The sequence below is a fragment of the Onychostoma macrolepis genome, chromosome 06, assembly GCF_012432095.1.
Source record: "Onychostoma macrolepis isolate SWU-2019 chromosome 06, ASM1243209v1, whole genome shotgun sequence".
NCBI classification, from domain to species: Eukaryota; Metazoa; Chordata; class Actinopteri; order Cypriniformes; family Cyprinidae; genus Onychostoma; species Onychostoma macrolepis.
In genome coordinates this window covers 18747510-18765185 of record NC_081160.1, presented here as the reverse complement: position 1 = coordinate 18765185, position 17676 = coordinate 18747510, and the positions used below count along the sequence as shown (strand labels likewise).

Genomic DNA, 17676 nt, shown 5'->3' with positions numbered 1-17676 from the left:
ATAACAGTACAGTAAATTATGAACTAATAATACTGCTCACTTTGTGAGGCATATGGTACCTTTGTTTTTGAAATGTCCATTCTCAGTTGTAAACAGAAAGAATGAAACATTGTTATTCATTAAAATGTCCCACAGAAGGTAGTTTTCCCCTTTGGAGCAAAACCATTGACAGTCTTGTTTATGTGTGTTTATTTATTTAGGTACATAGGTTATGTATGCAGTTTAGTCTCAGAGAAGCCAACCATACCGCACTCCAAACCACTAGTCATTAAATCCGTCACTATGAGTCCTGTTCCTTGCTTCAACAAACAGCGCAGTGGCTGTCGGCCATTTTGTGACGTACTTATTGGCGAGACCAAGATATTTTCTACAGCTCAGGAGTACGAGAGAATGAGGTAAGCATGTCTATATACAGACACTCTACTAATGGTTCATTTAAAATTATATTATCTGTGTAACTGAAATTGTAATGAATGGTCATATAGTATCCTATCAAAGTTTACTTCGTGTCGTCTTGATCCAATTTGAAAATATGTACGTCCACCATATGGTCAATAAAATGAAAGTTAATTTAATAAATATAAGGTATTTCAAAGATTAATTAATTAATTAATGCTATCTGATGTTTCTTGGAAAAACTCTGTATGTTGTTTTGTATGATGAACATATTTATGAATAATTCATACTGAAAAGTGAAATGTATTATTAAAAAAAGATTTTAATTATACTTCCATGAAAATGTTTTATTATTTTATAAAGCATTTCTGAATTGCATACAAGATAATTTATGTAGCATTTAAAAATGATAATGCTTTTTGTGTAATGGTGAAGTATATCATGTTTGTTGCTCTCAGGGAACACAGGGTTCAAGAGGGCAAAGTGGTGTTTCCTGTGAGTGTGAGTGCCCAAGGAGATGTGGTGATTTCAGTCTATCACATGCGTTCCCATGCACTACAGGCCAAGGTATGAGACTAGTAATTAAATGTTACTTCTTTTGAATTTAAATCTGTCAGAACTTGTAGGCTTTTTGTTCTTGCTAGTTGTTAGTGACTTAAAGGTTGGCAGTGTTTAAATTCTGTTATGTTTGCAGGTAACAAACACCCAGATATTCCAGATTCAGTTTCATACTGGTTTCATCGCACCTGGCACCACAGTTTTAAAGTTTATAAAGTAAGTGTTTCTTTTCACTTCTTTCGTAATCATCACATTGTAATCTAAAGCAGTTAATGTAGTTTTCAAATTGATGCAAAATCCTGCTCCACATAGACAAAATGTCCAGTCACTCTTTGTTTGGCACGATCAAAAAACAAAAAAAATATGGACATGTTATTGAATTATTTGCAGCTTTGGACTGAAATCTGTGTTTGTGTGTGTTTGTCCAGGACAGAGCTGGATGCCTGTGATTCTCCAGAGAAATACCCACAGCTGTTTCATGTGCTGCTAGACATTGAGGTTGAAAGTACGGAGAAACAGAAAGATCTCACGCCACCGTGGGAGCAGTTCCCCACCAAAGACCTGAGCCCCAACGTGCTTTTCTCCTGTCATCAGGAACACCAGGATGCACTTGCTATTGCAGGTAATCCTGTATATTACTATGTTGTATAATGCTATACAACATGAAAAAGCCAAACATGTGGTTTTGGTTCTTTCTTTAAAAAAAAAAAACTTTTGATGAGAGCTTTAGAAGTATGACTGAGAGATATTTTATTCACAATAAATTCAGGATAATTTTGCTAACAATATAAAGTTAAAGCAACATTGTGAATATAATAATGATTTTAATATAGTTTTTCTGGATATTAAGTTCCCTAGTGGCCATGTTATGAAACTTTTGTATCTTGCAACTCAGTTGTAACAATAATCACCCTTTTAACCTATTTTAGTAAATACATAAGCATTGAGGTACATTTTGAATCTCAAAAATAGACTGATGTTTCTTAAAGGGGTCATCGGATGCAAAATTCACTTTTCAAGTTGTTTGAACATAAATGTGTGTTGGAAGTGTGTGTACACATCCATCCTATAATGATAAAAATCCACCCAGTGTTTTTTTTTAAAAATCCCTATTTTAAAATCCCCTTTCTCAAATCAGGCTGTTCTGAGATTCCTGTCATAATGACGTAGTTCTGTACAGGCCACTCCCAGGATAGTTGATTGACAAGGCCGTTTTACCTTAGACCCGCCCTGAGTGAGCTGAGAGCTGTCTGCCATTGTGTCGACTCCGGTGCAGGGGAAGACAAGATGTCTCAGATTAAAGGGGACCTATTATGCAAAAATCACTTTTAGGTGTTTTAGGTGTTTGAACACAGTTGTGTGGCCGCAGTATGTGAAAACAACCAGCCTATAATGTTAAAAATCCACCAACTAATTTTTTTATAAAACCAATAAATCATGAACAGTCTTTCCAAACGAGCTATTTCAGATTCTCCCTCTGTTCACGTCACCGAGGGGAAAAAGTCCCACCCATTTGTGATGCTCTCTGCCCTATTAGCATAAACACAGCCCTGAGTGAGAAGCTGCGGTCCGCCATTACTGGGGATATATACAATGTCAGCACCAAAGAGGCTTTACAAGTGTTGTGTTTTGGGATGCACTAATGAACATAGGAGTCGCCATAATCTCCCCCATCTGAGCCGAGGACACTGTTGTTAAATTTCATTTTCGAAGGAAATATCCAGGAAAAAATCGGTAACGTCCCGTAAATGTTTAGGAATCAATACCAACGCTTCGTGCGCGAACGTCAGCTCCAGACAAAGTAAGTATCACGCGTTTGTTTTCCAAATTGCCTTTCTGAAAGAGCTTCTTGGCACTCTGTAAGGCTTATTGCTAAAGCTACCATTGTCTCTTCCTGTTTTTACTGATGCTGCCTTCAAGTGCTACCAGAATGATCTTAAATAGGAATGTGGTCATTAAAGGTTGCACATGAAAGCAATGTGAGTCGATCGCTTGAAGTTGTCAAGCTCATGATCAGAAGTGGGACTTATAAAGTTTGTGATAGCATGAGACCAGCTATGTTGTTATTTTTATCCCGCCAGGCTCCCCATTTGTGCAATTCATAAACGCAAATTTATTATGCACAGTATAATCAGATGACTGACTTTGAAACCAAGTACGTTTTCTGTTAGCCTTCAATTAGCCTTAAAGCAACATACTCAAAATCAGCGCGTTTTGGCTCATACCCTAAAAGTGGCAATTTTAACAAGCTATAAAAATTTATCTGTGGGGTATATTGGGCTAAAACTTCACATATACGCTCTGGGGACATGAGAGTCTTTTTACATCTTGTAAAAAGCGTTCTGTTGTTGGATGTAATAATGAATACAGCAGTCGTCATTTACTCCCGAAATCTGAGCCGCTGAAGACGCAGTGGATTACGTTTGTTTTTGAAGAGAATGCGCCCCCTGATCATTCGTGACCCAGCTTCACCTACAGAAGGAGTATAAGGGTTTTTAATGAATCTTTGCAAATCGCCTTTCCTAATAATGTGCTAATTAGCAAGTTTCACGATGGATGTGGCTAAAGTAAACAGTCCCTCAGAGAGCAGCTCGGAAGAGAGGAGCGGGTTCCAAGTAGGTATAACTGCAGACCGGAGATCTCCAAAATGGGGCGTGAACTCCAAAAGTGGGCAGAACCTCCAAAATGGAGCGGGGTCTCTTCACTTCACTTTCATCATTGGCTCAGGCTTCAGCCAATTGTTATTGACTTACATTTCAAAATAACACTTTATAAATTAAACATTGTTTCTAGTTTAGACTAAAATAAAATATTTTTAGTGAAGTGACATACGGCCAAGTATGGTGACCCATACTCGGAATTCGTGCTCTGCATTTAATCCATCCAACGTGCACACACACACACACACACACACACACAATATTCTCTGTGAGAGCAGAGCCCAAAGCTCGTGGTCAGTGCTGTTCGGACCACAGTTTGAACCTCTGCTTCATGATATAAACGAGAATCACCCACGAGTGAAGCTGGGTGTAACAAAAAAGGTGCCATTGTCCGGTGAGGTCCGGTTGGGGAGTTATGAACGGCCCGGCTCGGAGATCTCATATCGCATAATCTTATTAACTGCTTATCTCCTGAACTGCAACTTTCTTTTCAGCGCCAATCCTGCCGTGCAGCCAATTTCACTGGTTAAGGTTAGGGTCAGATGTGGGGTAGGTTTAGGGGTTAGCATTTTTTGTAGCATAGTATAGGAGATTAAATTAACACTGTGATTGACACAACCAATAAAATCTTTAGAATCAGCTGTGGGGCGGAGTTTGTGCTGAAGTTGATTGGGAGGAAAAATTGTGCATGCGTGTAATGTGCCTGTCTGTCAATGGGAGGAAGCCACGCCCTATTTTGGAACTCCCACCCCGTTTTGGAGTTCCCGCCCCCATTTGGAGATCTCCAGGCTGCAGTTATACCCTTCTTGGCGGGGTTAGAAGAGCTCATTAACATTTAAAGGAAAATGCTACAAAATGGCTTGCTCTGACAAGAGCTGTTTTTGACAGGTTTAAAAGGTGTTTTTTTACACTACTATTGAGAAATTGTAACCAAACTATGTTACAGACTTTTCATTAAGACCCTAAAGAATCATATCAACTTGTGGAAAATGGGCATCCGATCACCCCTTTAAGCTCACCAAGGCTGCAATTATTTGACCATAAGAACAGTAAAATAGTAATAATGTGAACTGTTATTACAATTTAAAATAACTGTTTTCCTTTTTAATATATTTTAAAATGTAATTTATTCCTGTTATGGCAAAGCTAAATTTTCAGCAGCCATAACTCCAGTTTTCATTGTCACGTGATCCTTCAGAAATCATTCTAATATGCTCAATATTAGCAACACTGAAAACAGGTATGCAGTGTAATATTTTTTATTTTTTTGTAAACTATGACAAATTATTTTCAGGATTCTTTGATGAATAGAACGTTCAAAAGAACAGCAGGTCAGGATTTGTTCTTCCTAGATAAAAGTATTAATTTCTTTAAAAAACTAAATCGGCAGAGGGTGACAAAATGGCCTTGTGGAGTTTAGTCACCATTAAGAGCTCAGTGAACCTTTAAACAAGCCAACTCATCAGTCACTTGCTGGCATTCTGTTAAGTGTCTGTGCCCCATTAAACTAAACACCATCTGTTTAATGTACTTTATTCTCTGCTGAAAAGATGAAATGGAGGGCTTGGACTTGGAAGGTAAGATGTAGTGTAGGAGGCTTGTGAGAGTCAACAGAAAGTAGTTGATTAATAGATTTGTAGTTGACTTTAGACAATTATTTGATGAGTAGTTAAAAACTAGATTTTAGCGAGAAGGAATTTGGGAGGTACAGTATTATGTTTTTCACATAGAGCTGTTGATTGGCTTCAGAAACATGGAAAATAACACACAAACCATATGGACTAATTTGATGTTCTTCTTTAGATCTAACCATTTCTCCGGTCTGTCCCTTAGATCCTGCCCAGGGACATGGGAGTTGCGGAGGCAGAGTGGGCCCGAATGAGGAGAGCGAACCGTCAGATGATGAAATGCTCTCCCTTTCTAGTCAGCAGAGCAACATGAGCAATGAGAAATCAAAAGCAGCTAAGAAACCAGAGCCCCAGCCTGCATCAGCCCCTCCTCCAGCAGCTGAGGAAGTAGATCTGCTGGGTCTGGATGGTGATGCCGCTACGCTTCCTCCATCCTCCCCACAACCTCCGACCACCAGCACCACCACAGACCTGCTGGGGGACCTGTTTGGAGCTCCTCCCACACCACAGCCGGCCAGTGGCCCCACTTCTGCTCAGTCCACCCCGCGGAGATCCGCAACCTCCTCCTCACCCTGTCCATCACCTCGATCTGGAAACAGTAAGTATGTTTTATGTTTTTTTTAAACAAAGACAGACAGTTGAAGTGATTTAGCTGAGATGTTTGTCAGGAGTCAGTGAAGTGAAGCAGCATCTTGGTATAGAGGAAATTTTAATGACTGAATTATTCATTTGAATGGGATTCATTCAACATCAAGACACAAAGTGGAGTGTCTAATTTACTGAACAGTAATTTTTTTTTTAAACTGCTGTATCGTGGTATATTGCTTTTATAAAATTGCTGTTACAGCAATATAATAAAAGCATTCAAATTCAACTAAAGTTACATTATCAATATGATACTTTATTCATGTTATTATTTTACCTCACACATTAGTATTATGTTGTTATTAATAATAATAATAAATGACAATTAATTAATCATAATAAGCAGTTTGTCCATCGATTATATTTACACTGCCATTCACAAATTTATATTCAGTACAATTTGTTTAAAGAAATTTAAGAAAAAGTTTGCAATGTTAGTAAAGTAATATTATAAAAATATATATATTTTAAAAAAATGCTGAACATCAAAGAGTGCATTAGAAGACTTAAGACTGGAAAAAATTCAGCTTTGCCGGCACAGAAAAAAAACAACATGTTGAAATAAATTAAAACAGAAAACAGTTGTTTTAAATTGTAATAATATTTCACAATATTACAGTTTTTACTGCATTTTTGACCAAATAAATGCAGCCTTAACATGAGAGACTATTAAATCTAACCCACTGCAAACTTTTTAAACTTTTTGTCACTTTTATATATATATATATATATATATATATATATATGTGTGTGTGTGTGTATATATGTATATACATATAAAGCAATAATTTCTTAGGTTCTTAGTCTAACTCTGTGTTGTTACAGTTACCATAAGCAACATGACAAATTTGTGCAATAATGTACCATTTTATTGGTAATTTCCCAACAGCTTTGAATTTGTTTTAACCAATCGGATGAGAGTCATAACTATATGTCTTATAAAAGTGCATTTCAGCAAAAGAAACTGAATCCTCTCTTCAATTCTTCAGCTTTTGACCCATTTGGGTCTGGGCCCGCTCCTGCCCCTAAGCCGCAGGACTTTATGGGGGCTTTCCTGGGTCCAGGTAATATGGGGCAGCCAGACCCCTTCCTGCATGCTGCACGATCTCCATCTCCTACAATGCAGAACATGGGCATGGGTAAGGCATGTGCCTTTGCCTCTCAGTACTGTCAGTGTGTGGGCAACATCACCATAACAACCAGCAAAGCTCTTTTGTGTCAAATCCTCCAGAATATGATCAGCAAAATAGCCTTGCAAATTTATCTCTATAAAACAGCTCTGTAGTGAACGTCGTATTTAAAGTGCTGATGTTTGATGTTTTGGAGAAAGTGGATTTATTATTGGGCCTTGAGCTCAACTGTTTGTTTTAAGTACAATGTGTGTGGTCGATAGCAGCGTGTGCTCTGTGAAGGACAGCTGATACCCTGTATTATGTATCTGGGAATATGCGAGGCAGATTAACATCAATATGGAATAAAGCAGCACGATTTTGCACTGTTTCCAAACATAAATTGTATAAAGTCTTGTTTGTTGGATGTAGTGTTATTGGTAGTTTGCATGCGTATGGAAACAGCATGTGAATTTGTGAGTCACACCAGTGCCATATGCTTTTAATACATCTTTTTTTTGTTTGCCTAAAAATTGAGAGGTTTTTAATATAAATGCTTTGAAACAACACTACTGTATCAAAGAGCGCTTTTTATTTTTCAAGCATGCGACAGAGCTGGAAAGAAGCACTGCGTGATGCCAAATACTGCAGATTGCTACATTCTGTTACTCAGAGCCTTGAGAGAATGAGAGAAATATGAGAGAAATCCTATCCCTTTTCCTCATTGTCTAACAAAAATGTAGCACATTGTCATAACATCTTGTTTTAATCTTGTTTAATCAAAAGAATTAATCTTGTTTAATCCTATGCTAAACTAGTAGGCTAAGCTGTTAGCTTGAAAACACAACGAAAGGAAAATGTGTAGTTTTTTTTTGTTTTTTCTTTTGCTATAGCATTTTAATTGTTTTAGAATTAAATACCATAAGGCAATTTTCAATAATTTATAATCAGGTACCAATTAGAGTACACATAAATATCATAGCCAATGTAATGTCTTTTTTATTGGATTATATTAGATGTTTTACAAGTGACTGATTTTCAGTGCATTTCACATCATGTTACAGTAACTGATGAAAGTTATTGTTATGCCATCAACCAATCAGGGCTGTCATAATGTCATTATTTCAAATAAATGCAGCCTTAGTGAGCATAAGAGTCTTCAAAAACCTTTCCAACCAAAACTTTTACACGATAATGTATATTGTTTTTTATTATTATTATTATTATTATTATTATCATTATTTGCAGTAATTTCTTAGTCTAAGAAATTTAAGAAATGAAGTCTAATGTTGTCATTTTCCTGTGGTTATTATATGGCATGATACCATTCACATTTGTATTAACTGTCTGATTTTCAGTGTTTGAATATGTAAATAAATGACAAAATTGGAGAGCCACCAAGATAAGTATGTTCCCCTCATAGGTCGCAGTTCACCTGTGCCGCCCACTACTCCCACTGTCAACATCCAGCAGCAGAGCACTACAGGAGCCTGGGAATGGAACAAACCAGCACCTGCGGGTAAGTGCTGTTAGAAACACAAGATGTGTCACAGGGACTCCTTGTGGCCTCCTCTGAAATTACACCTAACAACAAAATGACTCACTATGACCTGCCATCTGGACTGGTGTGATGAGCTCATATAGCTCATAAATGTTAATGTCTTGTGAAACATTACATGGCTGACTATTTGGTTTTTAAATCAATAGAGCTGGATACTTCTTATAGTTATTCTTAATAGCTTTTTACAGGGCTCAATAGTAAGGTCAAATGTGTACATTATTTCAATATTCAATATTTTCAATGGCCCCAACAAATGAATTCTAAATTTCACACACACAAACACCCACCCACACACACACACACACACACACAACCATATATTTATAATAAAATAAAATATATTTATATTAATAAATTATAAATAAATCTAATTTAATTTTAAATTTTTAAAAATCTTTTTTTTTTTTAAATTATCAGATTATTACAAAATACAACAAATATTTATTATTATACATTTCCATACATAAAAATGTTATGTAAAGTCAAATGATTCATTTTGTTTAACAAAATTTGCAATAATAACTGGAAATCATACATCAGTATTATTATTATTATTATTAATAATATTATTATGTAGGATAATAGTTATACAGGAAACTTTAAAACATAAATTCATAAACACTTTTTCTAGAAAAGGACATTATTGATTTGTTAGTCATTTTTTACCTATTTTTTTCTGATGCTATCAAGAGATAATCACAAATCCTTCTTGCAATTTTAACAAAACCTCATTTATGTTAGCCAGTTCACATTACTTGGCTGACAAGTTTTAAATGTTGACAGAAGCAGAATTCACAACTAAATGTTTGGAAAACCAGATAATTTAAAATATTTCCCTCTTCGAGGTACTACATTATGAATCTTGATTTGTCTTACCAGGTGCAGGTTTTGTGATAGGAAGTAAGTCTGCCAGCACTAGCCCAACCAGCTCAGCTCATGGTACTCCCACCCACCAGGCCAAACCCAACACCTTGGACCCATTTGCTGATCTGGGTAACCTAGGAGCCGGTCTGGGAGGAGGTAAATGGGAAAAAAAACCTTATGTTAAAGGGATAGTTCACCCAAATATTAAAAATTTACTCATTTACTCACCCTCATGTAGTTCCAAACCTGAATGAATTTCTGTCTTCTGCTGAACACAAAAGAAGATATTTTGAAAAATGTTGGAAACCAAATAGTTAATAGTGGCCATTGACTTTTCCCCATTCAGTTTTGGGTGAACTCTCCCTTTAATACATTCATCATGGATTCACCGTTAACCTCTGTGTGTTCATTCCAAGGTGGCTCAGGATTCTCCAGCAAGCCCACCACACCTACTGGTACCGGAGGAGCGTTTCCACCCATGGGCTCCCCCCAGCGTCCTGCTCCCTCTCCCCAGCACACTGCCTCTGGAGGCTGGCATCCCAGCACAGGCTTCCCCTCATGGCAGCCTGGAGGTGGGGCTCAGCGGCAGCCACAGGCCCAGGGTGCACAGCACCAGACCCCACCTAAAGCACCAGGACCCTCTATGCCTCACACTTCACCACAGAACAGACCAAACTACAACGTCAGCTTCTCCAGCATGGGTGGAGCTTCGCCAGGAGCCACTGGGGCAAAAGCACAGCCTAACTTGGGTGAGTAACTGGACACAATCTGTGTAGTGACTCGACATAGAATCTGGTACAGTCTTACATAGTTCTAATACTAGTTAGTTTTATATACAGTATATGCTAAACTAAAATATATTTTTTTAAATGCTACAAGTGAATCTAGGCATCACATCATGCATAGATAATATATTAGTGATTCTCAAACTTTTTACACCAAGTACCACCTCAGAAAATATTTGGCTCTCCAAGTACCACCATAATGACCAACATTAAAATACAGTAGCGTAGTAGGCCTAATTATTCAGCTACAGCTATGCACAGTTTAAAAACAAGGCAGTTTTATTCCTGATAAGAATGTTTATTATTGTCGGCCACTTTAAACATTGTAAATACAGTTTGAACATTAACACTGCACTGTGCTTACATACAGGTAAATAAAAAACTTAAATTATTAAATTAAAACGTACTGTACCTAAAAGTTAAAAAAAAACTGGACTGTACTTAAATGTAAAGTACAAAATGTACAGTACTTGATCAAAAAATTAACACAGGCATCATTTAGCCACCTTGCAAACTTTTTAAAAGTGTTTTAACATTCATTTATATTTAATTCAGTGATTCCTCTGTGTACCACACTTTGAGAATCAGTGTAATATATATAATATGAAAGATCAATATTGTTTTTGAGCCGTGCAAAAGATTACATTTAATAGCGAGATTATATATATATTATTTTTATTTTTATTTAATTTATTTATTTTTTATGAAAATTAAATGAATCATTATGCTTTGGATGAAACTATCTGCTAAATGAATAAATGTAAATTAATTTTATATAAAATGTAAAGAAAAATGGCAAATGGCAAAGACAGTCTAAGTATAAAAATAAAGGAAATGAGCATATACAACTAAATATGTATTATAAGCTAATACTGATAAAATACAAAATCACAACATTTATAATGAACAATATGAAAGATCAATGTTGTTTTTGAAAATGGCTAATGATTACATTTGAATGGTTATATTAGATTTAAAAAATCTAAATTAAATTAATTAAAAATAAAATTTTATTGAAATTAAGTTAAATAGAGAAAATAAGGACATGCAATTATGTATCTATTATAAATTAATACTGAAGATCTCTAATATCGGTCAGTGATATCGATATTGTGTATCTCTGAGATTTTCATTACTACAACAACAAAGAATATTATAAATAGCAACTCAAACCTTAAGAATTATTTCCTTTTTCTTTCAGGAACCAGACCAAAGGTTGCGGACGCTAACTTTGATGACCTACTCTCAGGCCAGGGTTTTGCTGGCACTAAGGAGAAGAAGGGGCCAAAAACCATAGCAGAAATGAGAAAAGAGGAGATGGCAAAAGAAATGGACCCAGAGAAACTCAAGGTGAAAATAAAGCACACACACAAGCTGATATTTATATTACATGGCTGATTGGAATATTTGATTCTGATAGTCAGTCGCTTGTTTTATGTTTGCTGTTTATTTTTTGATTATGTCCAACTGACTCTACACTGTCCCTCACATGTTCCTTGTTTTTGTAAAGACTTTTACAAAGTCTTGATTTGTTTTGGGGGTGTACTAGAACGTGCTCTCATTCTTGGTGGTTCGAAAAACACATTCTTGTTCACATAATTTACATTATTACAATACCTTTCTCCCCAGCCTGGAGTTCTGGGTTTGACGAAGACCCGCCTTCCAAAAAAAACCGAAATGTGTTGTGATTTGTTAGCTGTACCAGTGCGTTGTGATTGGCGAACAGCTTAGACGGCGTTTCAATACTGCCCCACCCCTTGCCAAAGCAGGATGGCGTATTGCCATATCTATTTAAGCCGGATTCAGACCCCGAGAATACTGAACAAGAGGAATATTGAATCGCGCTGAAACCTTTGCACACACGAATATTGCAAGACATATTAGAGTGGTAACGTTATTGTTTTTTGGCTAAATCACAATTTAGATTAACACCCTTAAAAATAACTGCATTTACAATGTACAGATAAGTGCAACGGTAATATGCATTATGTTTATTGTTCTTTAATTCTAACATTATAACATGAATTGCAGTGAAACTGTTATACAGTTGAATTTATTTATACCATAGTCCAGTGTTTCCCACAGACACTCTATTTGTGGCGGCATATATATGCAAATGAATTCTCTGCCAGCAGGAGGCGCTGTTGGAATGGAAGAGAGCGAGGTTTCCCTGGTAACGCTGTACACAAAACAGAGCTCCTCTCACAAACGCTGCTTTATCGGTCATTACAGGCAAGATGAAATTAAAATGACATCCAAAATTTTCTGAAGACAGTCGGTTTCCTTTAGAAATACAGTGATATAAAAACACCAAAACAAGTCTATTTATTCTGTGGAAAACAAAACGTGTCCCTGCTCTTGATATACAATCACTGATGAACACTTTTGGTTTTAATGAAGAAGAAAAAAAAAAAATCTACATGAGAGTAGATTAGAACCCAGAACGCTTGACAGAAGTTCTACCGCTAGACTATCAAAGCACACGAGCAAAACATGCGAATACATGTATTTATTCACTGCTGTGAAGAATCTCGGAACTAATTATATTGTATTATTAATATTTATATGTATATTAACATAGTCACTTTGTGCGGCTGCACTGTCTGTAGTTGCGCCACTGACCCGTGACATAAGATTTTGGCCATATTGCCCATCTAAGTCATTCATCACACACTATCAACAGGCACGTCATGTAGGCTACACTTCTTGTATTTCGTTTGGGCACCACAAGGTGTCACTGTGGCCTCAAAGCTTACCCCTCGCCTACTCTGGCTCGATTGCTATTCCTGAGGTAAAACACACCCTCCTCATTACCCTACAGACAAAGAAATGTATAAATAAATAAATGTGGAAATAAATACGTAAATAAATACATAAATTTGAAAATAAATAAAAGTGGAAATAAATAAATGTGGGAATTTTTAAAATACATAAATAAGGAAATAAAATTATAAATAATTATTTATTTTTGTTTATTTACTTTTCTTTGTACATTTATTTATATATTTATTTATTTATATTTGCTTTTTTACATTTCTTTGTACATTTATTTATTTATTTCTAATTATGGCAGGATTGGCATTCCATACTCAACCAAGTGTTCTAACCATAGACATGTACTGTATATACACCCTATTCGACCGCTCCAGAAAGATGCGGCCACCATCTTGGAACGGTCCACTTGACGTCAATTACCATACTGTAGGTTCGCACTTCGCAGACCATCGTTCTGTTCAGGATTGTGGCATCATTCGAATTTACGTAGGCGGGATTTATTTTAATGATTTATTTTAATTCTAATGGGCCACTTTGTGATGTCACAACACCCGGAAAACAACACTGTAGTCCAAACGAGCCGTTCGTTGTATTTCTTGAAAAGGGATTTTTTTTTTTTACCGAAATATCTCCCTTTGGAGTGGACTTTGAGATTTGTAACTTTGTAGATCTTTTTAAGCCCAAACATACACACTACACACTGACTAAAATTCAAAAAGTGAAAAAGCATAATAGGACCCCTTTAATGAATTTGTTAAATTGTGAATGGCATCATTATGTTTTAATATAATGTTATTTGTGGCAGATCCTGGACTGGATTGAGGGGAAGGAGAGGAACATCAGAGCATTGCTGTCCACCATGCACACGGTGCTTTGGGAGGGAGAGACACGCTGGAAACCTATAGGCATGGCTGACCTAGTCACACCAGAGCAAGTGAAGAAGATCTACCGCAAAGCTGTGCTGGTAGTGCACCCTGACAAGGTGAGAGACATATTTTCTTCAGCTTACACTGATGTACCAAAGCGAAACAATGTAGCCTTAAAAGCACAGCTGAAAAAAACCCATTACTTTTCAAAAGTTTGAGATCTGTAAGATTTTTAAAATGTTTTTGAAAAGTCTCCTATGTTCAGCAAGGCTGCTTTTATTTGATCAAAAATACAGTAAAACAGTAGTATTTGTGAAATACTATTACAATTTAAAACAACTGTTTTCTGTTTGAATATATTTTGAAATGTAGTTTATTCATTTGATGGCAAATCTGAATTTCTCACAGCCATTCCTCCAGTCTTTAGGGTCAAGTGATTCCTTCAGAAATCATTCTAATATACTTATTTTGTGCTCAAGAACCATTTCTTATAATTATTAATGTTGAAACAGTTGTTTCTTAATATTTTTAGTACACTATGAAGAATTAAAAGTTATAATCAACAGCATTTATCTATAAAATCCTTTATTTGCACAATTAGAAATGTATTATAAATGTCTTTACTGTCACTTTTATCAATTTAATGCATCCTTACTGAATAAAGTATTAATTAATTTCTTAAAAATCTTATTGACCCTGAAAATATGATAGGACTCCTTTAGTTAAGGCATTTTAAAGACAAAATGCATCAGTTTTCTCTCTCTTCCCATTTGCAGGCTACTGGACAGCCCTACGAACAATACGCCAAGATGATTTTTATGGAACTAAATGATGCCTGGTCAGAATTTGAAAGCCAAGGACAGAAAGCACTGTACTAAGACTTACTGTAAATGATCACAACCAGTCAGCAGTTCCTGCCCCGATTAGACATCCTGCAACCCACCAGTCTTTGAAACGCTCCTTTGTTATCTCTCCCACCTCCAGGACCCTGCTTCATAGAGACGTCAGAGCTTACATCTACAGTATAGTTGTGTGTATCTCTCTATCGATCCATGTATCAGGTCCCATCATGCACTAGGCCAACATAACTGCTGTATGAGAAGACTGCTGTTGGAAAAAGTAGCATTCAGCTTATTTGTGTCTTTCCCAGGACTCACTTGCATAACAAAGATCAGACTTTGTCATTCAACAGCTGTGAAATATTTCTGTGAACATTGTCAGTCAACCAGACCATCATAGAATGTCTGGTAGAATTTATTCAGGAGCTTTCGGGTGAGTTTTGATTCATTAAAGGGGTTTAGTAGTGCTAAGGAAGAACATCTTGAACAAATGAAAAAATATGTCTGGACACTTCAGAATTCTGCTTTGGCTTGCAAAACTTCATTAAATAACTCAATGTTTCGGTCAAACACCTTCGTCGGCTGTTTTTTAATAAGGTTTTGCATGCTACAGCAGTATTTGGGAATCGAGACCTTATCTATTTCTTCCATTGTATTGCCGGAATCCTACAAACATACTCACAATCACTCATATGTGTGAGGAGTATTTATTTATTTGTTGGCTTTTGCAAGACAACAATGAAATGTGTGAAAATAAAAGTGGTATAGTAAGCTACGACTCTGTATTTAGTTCAGTCAGGGGCTAGAGGTTTAGAAAGAAGAAAGAACACTCCAACAAAAACCTGCAGCCACTAAAAATGTCTTGTATCATGTAACAAGTAACTTCTTTCAGAAGATAAACAACGCAGTACTGTGGGGCAGAAGCACAATAAATATAAGAGACTGTACAGGAAACGGGAGGTTTTCTCAAACTTGATCTGTGAAATGCAGTAGATTTAACTAGCAGTTTATTCTTATGTTGTTTTCTACTGAATATTGATTTGTATGTATATGTTGCACTATAATAACATACTGTTTACAACATAAAAAGTCAAAGGAAATTGTTTATTCATGTAATTATTCCATAGAAAAAAGAAACGTTTTGCAGGTAACTCTGACATGGCTTGTTTCGAGGTGAAAGTTAAGGCTGTCTTTACATACATGTTAACCTGACTTCTTTAACTGGTTAATAGTGCCCTAAAGAACTAGTCACGCTTTCGTATGAGATATTCACACAGGACGCATTTTTGCTACGCAAGACACGGCCAGTGGAATGGGGGAAAACGCAAAACTTATTTAAACTTGAGTGCCGCGTTTTTAGAACGCTATCATACACAAAACGCAAGATTCAAACACGTCCATCTAGCGAGCGTTTACATGGAAAAACAATAAGAAAAAGTATAGCGTATTGGAAGGGAAAAACACGTTCTATGTGAAGGCTACTTTAGTTTTTTTGAAGTGCTAGACGGTTATCAGGACTACTAAAATTTGATTAAAGCTTTGCCTAGCATACAATTCAAACGCATTCATGCTTGCTACTGAAACAAAGCTTTTTGACTGAGGAATATGATCGATGGGTAGTGTTCAAATCCTGTTGTTTCATTACCGTAGGTGTCTTTTAAACCGACTGAACATATCATTCGGAGTGGATCATTAATATTTTGACATATGAAATCACCATTACGCAACATAAGTGGATACACAGCTCTTTATATCGGTATCCTCATAATGTACTGCATGTTTGACTGTAAGTGGCACGTGGTCCAAAGGAAGTTTCTAGAGTGTACAGCCACTAATCTGCCCTTTCTCTTCTCAGTATATTTGCACTTGAATGGCATTAGGTAAATCCAGAACACACTTGTGTCGTAACTTGCAGTACTTGCTGTACATCTCGTTCATGCTTTGCCTTTCTCTTTTCGCAATCATGCGGTGATATACCGAAGCTTTAACTGTATCAAAGCAGTCTGCTCTACTATCTCTTTCGTTTTGCCGGTATCTTCCCTTCTACACATTTCGACGCTATCAACTTGAATGCTAACCATGGACAAAGACAAAAGATTAGCGAGAACTGAGTAAAAGAAAGGAGCCCTGTATGCAGGATGGAACTTTTCCACCTCCTTCCCCCTTTTGTGGACTGAGCCGTTTATCTTCAACCTTAGGATATCATAATGTTCGGAAGCTAACCTCTGTATACAGTAGTGAATGTGTGGTGTTCAATAATGCTGTTCTCTGTAAGGAAATGGTAAGGTTTGGATACAGCTCTGTGTTTGTTTGCTGTATCAGTATTATTGTGACATGAATTTGTTTTCTGTGTCTTTTTTTCTGTTTCTGTTCTCCATATGGAGCTGTACATATGATAATGTGCATTGCACAAATAAATGGGAAACAATGATGTTAGTGTGTTTTTTTTTTAAGTGACATTTAAAAGGTAAAGTTTTAGTATTTTTTTAAAGTAATTTTACATAAAGTCTTTTATATATATATTTATTTATTTATTTTAATATGGTTGTATAGCTTTTATTAGTTTACATTTATTTAAAGTTATTTTAGTACTTGAACTTAAAATCAAAAGGAGAAATGCTGCCTTAGCAATATAAATAGAAATACAATATGATACACTAAATAAATACATTTTATTTCAGCTGACATTTATTTTATTTCAAGTAACTAATTTTTAAAATTGTTATTAGTTTTAGTTTTTGTTAATGATAATAATCCCAGTCGTTCCAAAACTGTATGACTTTCTTTCTTATGTGGAACATAAAAGAAGAAATCTGAAAAATGTCTCTGTGTTTTTTTACTAAGTCAATGGTCTCTAATGTTGTTTGGTTATCAGTGTTCTTCAAAATATCTTATGTGTTCTGCAGAAAGAAAAACATGAAGGTTAAGGACAACATGACAGTGAGTAATTGATGACAATTTTTATTTTTGGGTGAATTGTAATCCTAACA

General features: G+C 36.0%; 1 protein-coding gene across 6 annotated transcripts in view; it reads left to right on the top strand.

Annotated features, from left to right (window-relative positions):
• dnajc6 (DnaJ (Hsp40) homolog, subfamily C, member 6) overlaps positions 1-17181 on the top strand; it is a 48876-nt gene extending 31695 nt beyond the window's left edge. For 3 of the 6 annotated variants that reach the window (XM_058779778.1, XM_058779780.1, XM_058779779.1), the window contains exons 8-19: positions 201-395; positions 855-963; positions 1091-1170; positions 1383-1576; positions 5448-5840; positions 6877-7026; positions 8420-8515; positions 9437-9577; positions 9838-10170; positions 11408-11556; positions 13787-13963; positions 14624-17179. In XM_058779778.1, the coding sequence (XP_058635761.1) occupies positions 201-395; positions 855-963; positions 1091-1170; positions 1383-1576; positions 5448-5840; positions 6877-7026; positions 8420-8515; positions 9437-9577; positions 9838-10170; positions 11408-11556; positions 13787-13963; positions 14624-14725 (2119 nt within the window). In that variant the 3' untranslated portion in view covers positions 14726-17179. Of the gene's footprint in view, positions 1-200; positions 396-854; positions 964-1090; positions 1171-1382; positions 1577-5447; positions 5841-6876; positions 7027-8419; positions 8516-9436; positions 9578-9837; positions 10171-11407; positions 11557-13786; positions 13964-14623 lie in introns of all 6 variants that reach the window. The other 3 variants (XM_058779776.1, XM_058779777.1, XM_058779775.1) reach the window with 3 other exon arrangements.
• The last annotated feature ends 495 nt before the right edge of the window (positions 17182-17676 follow it).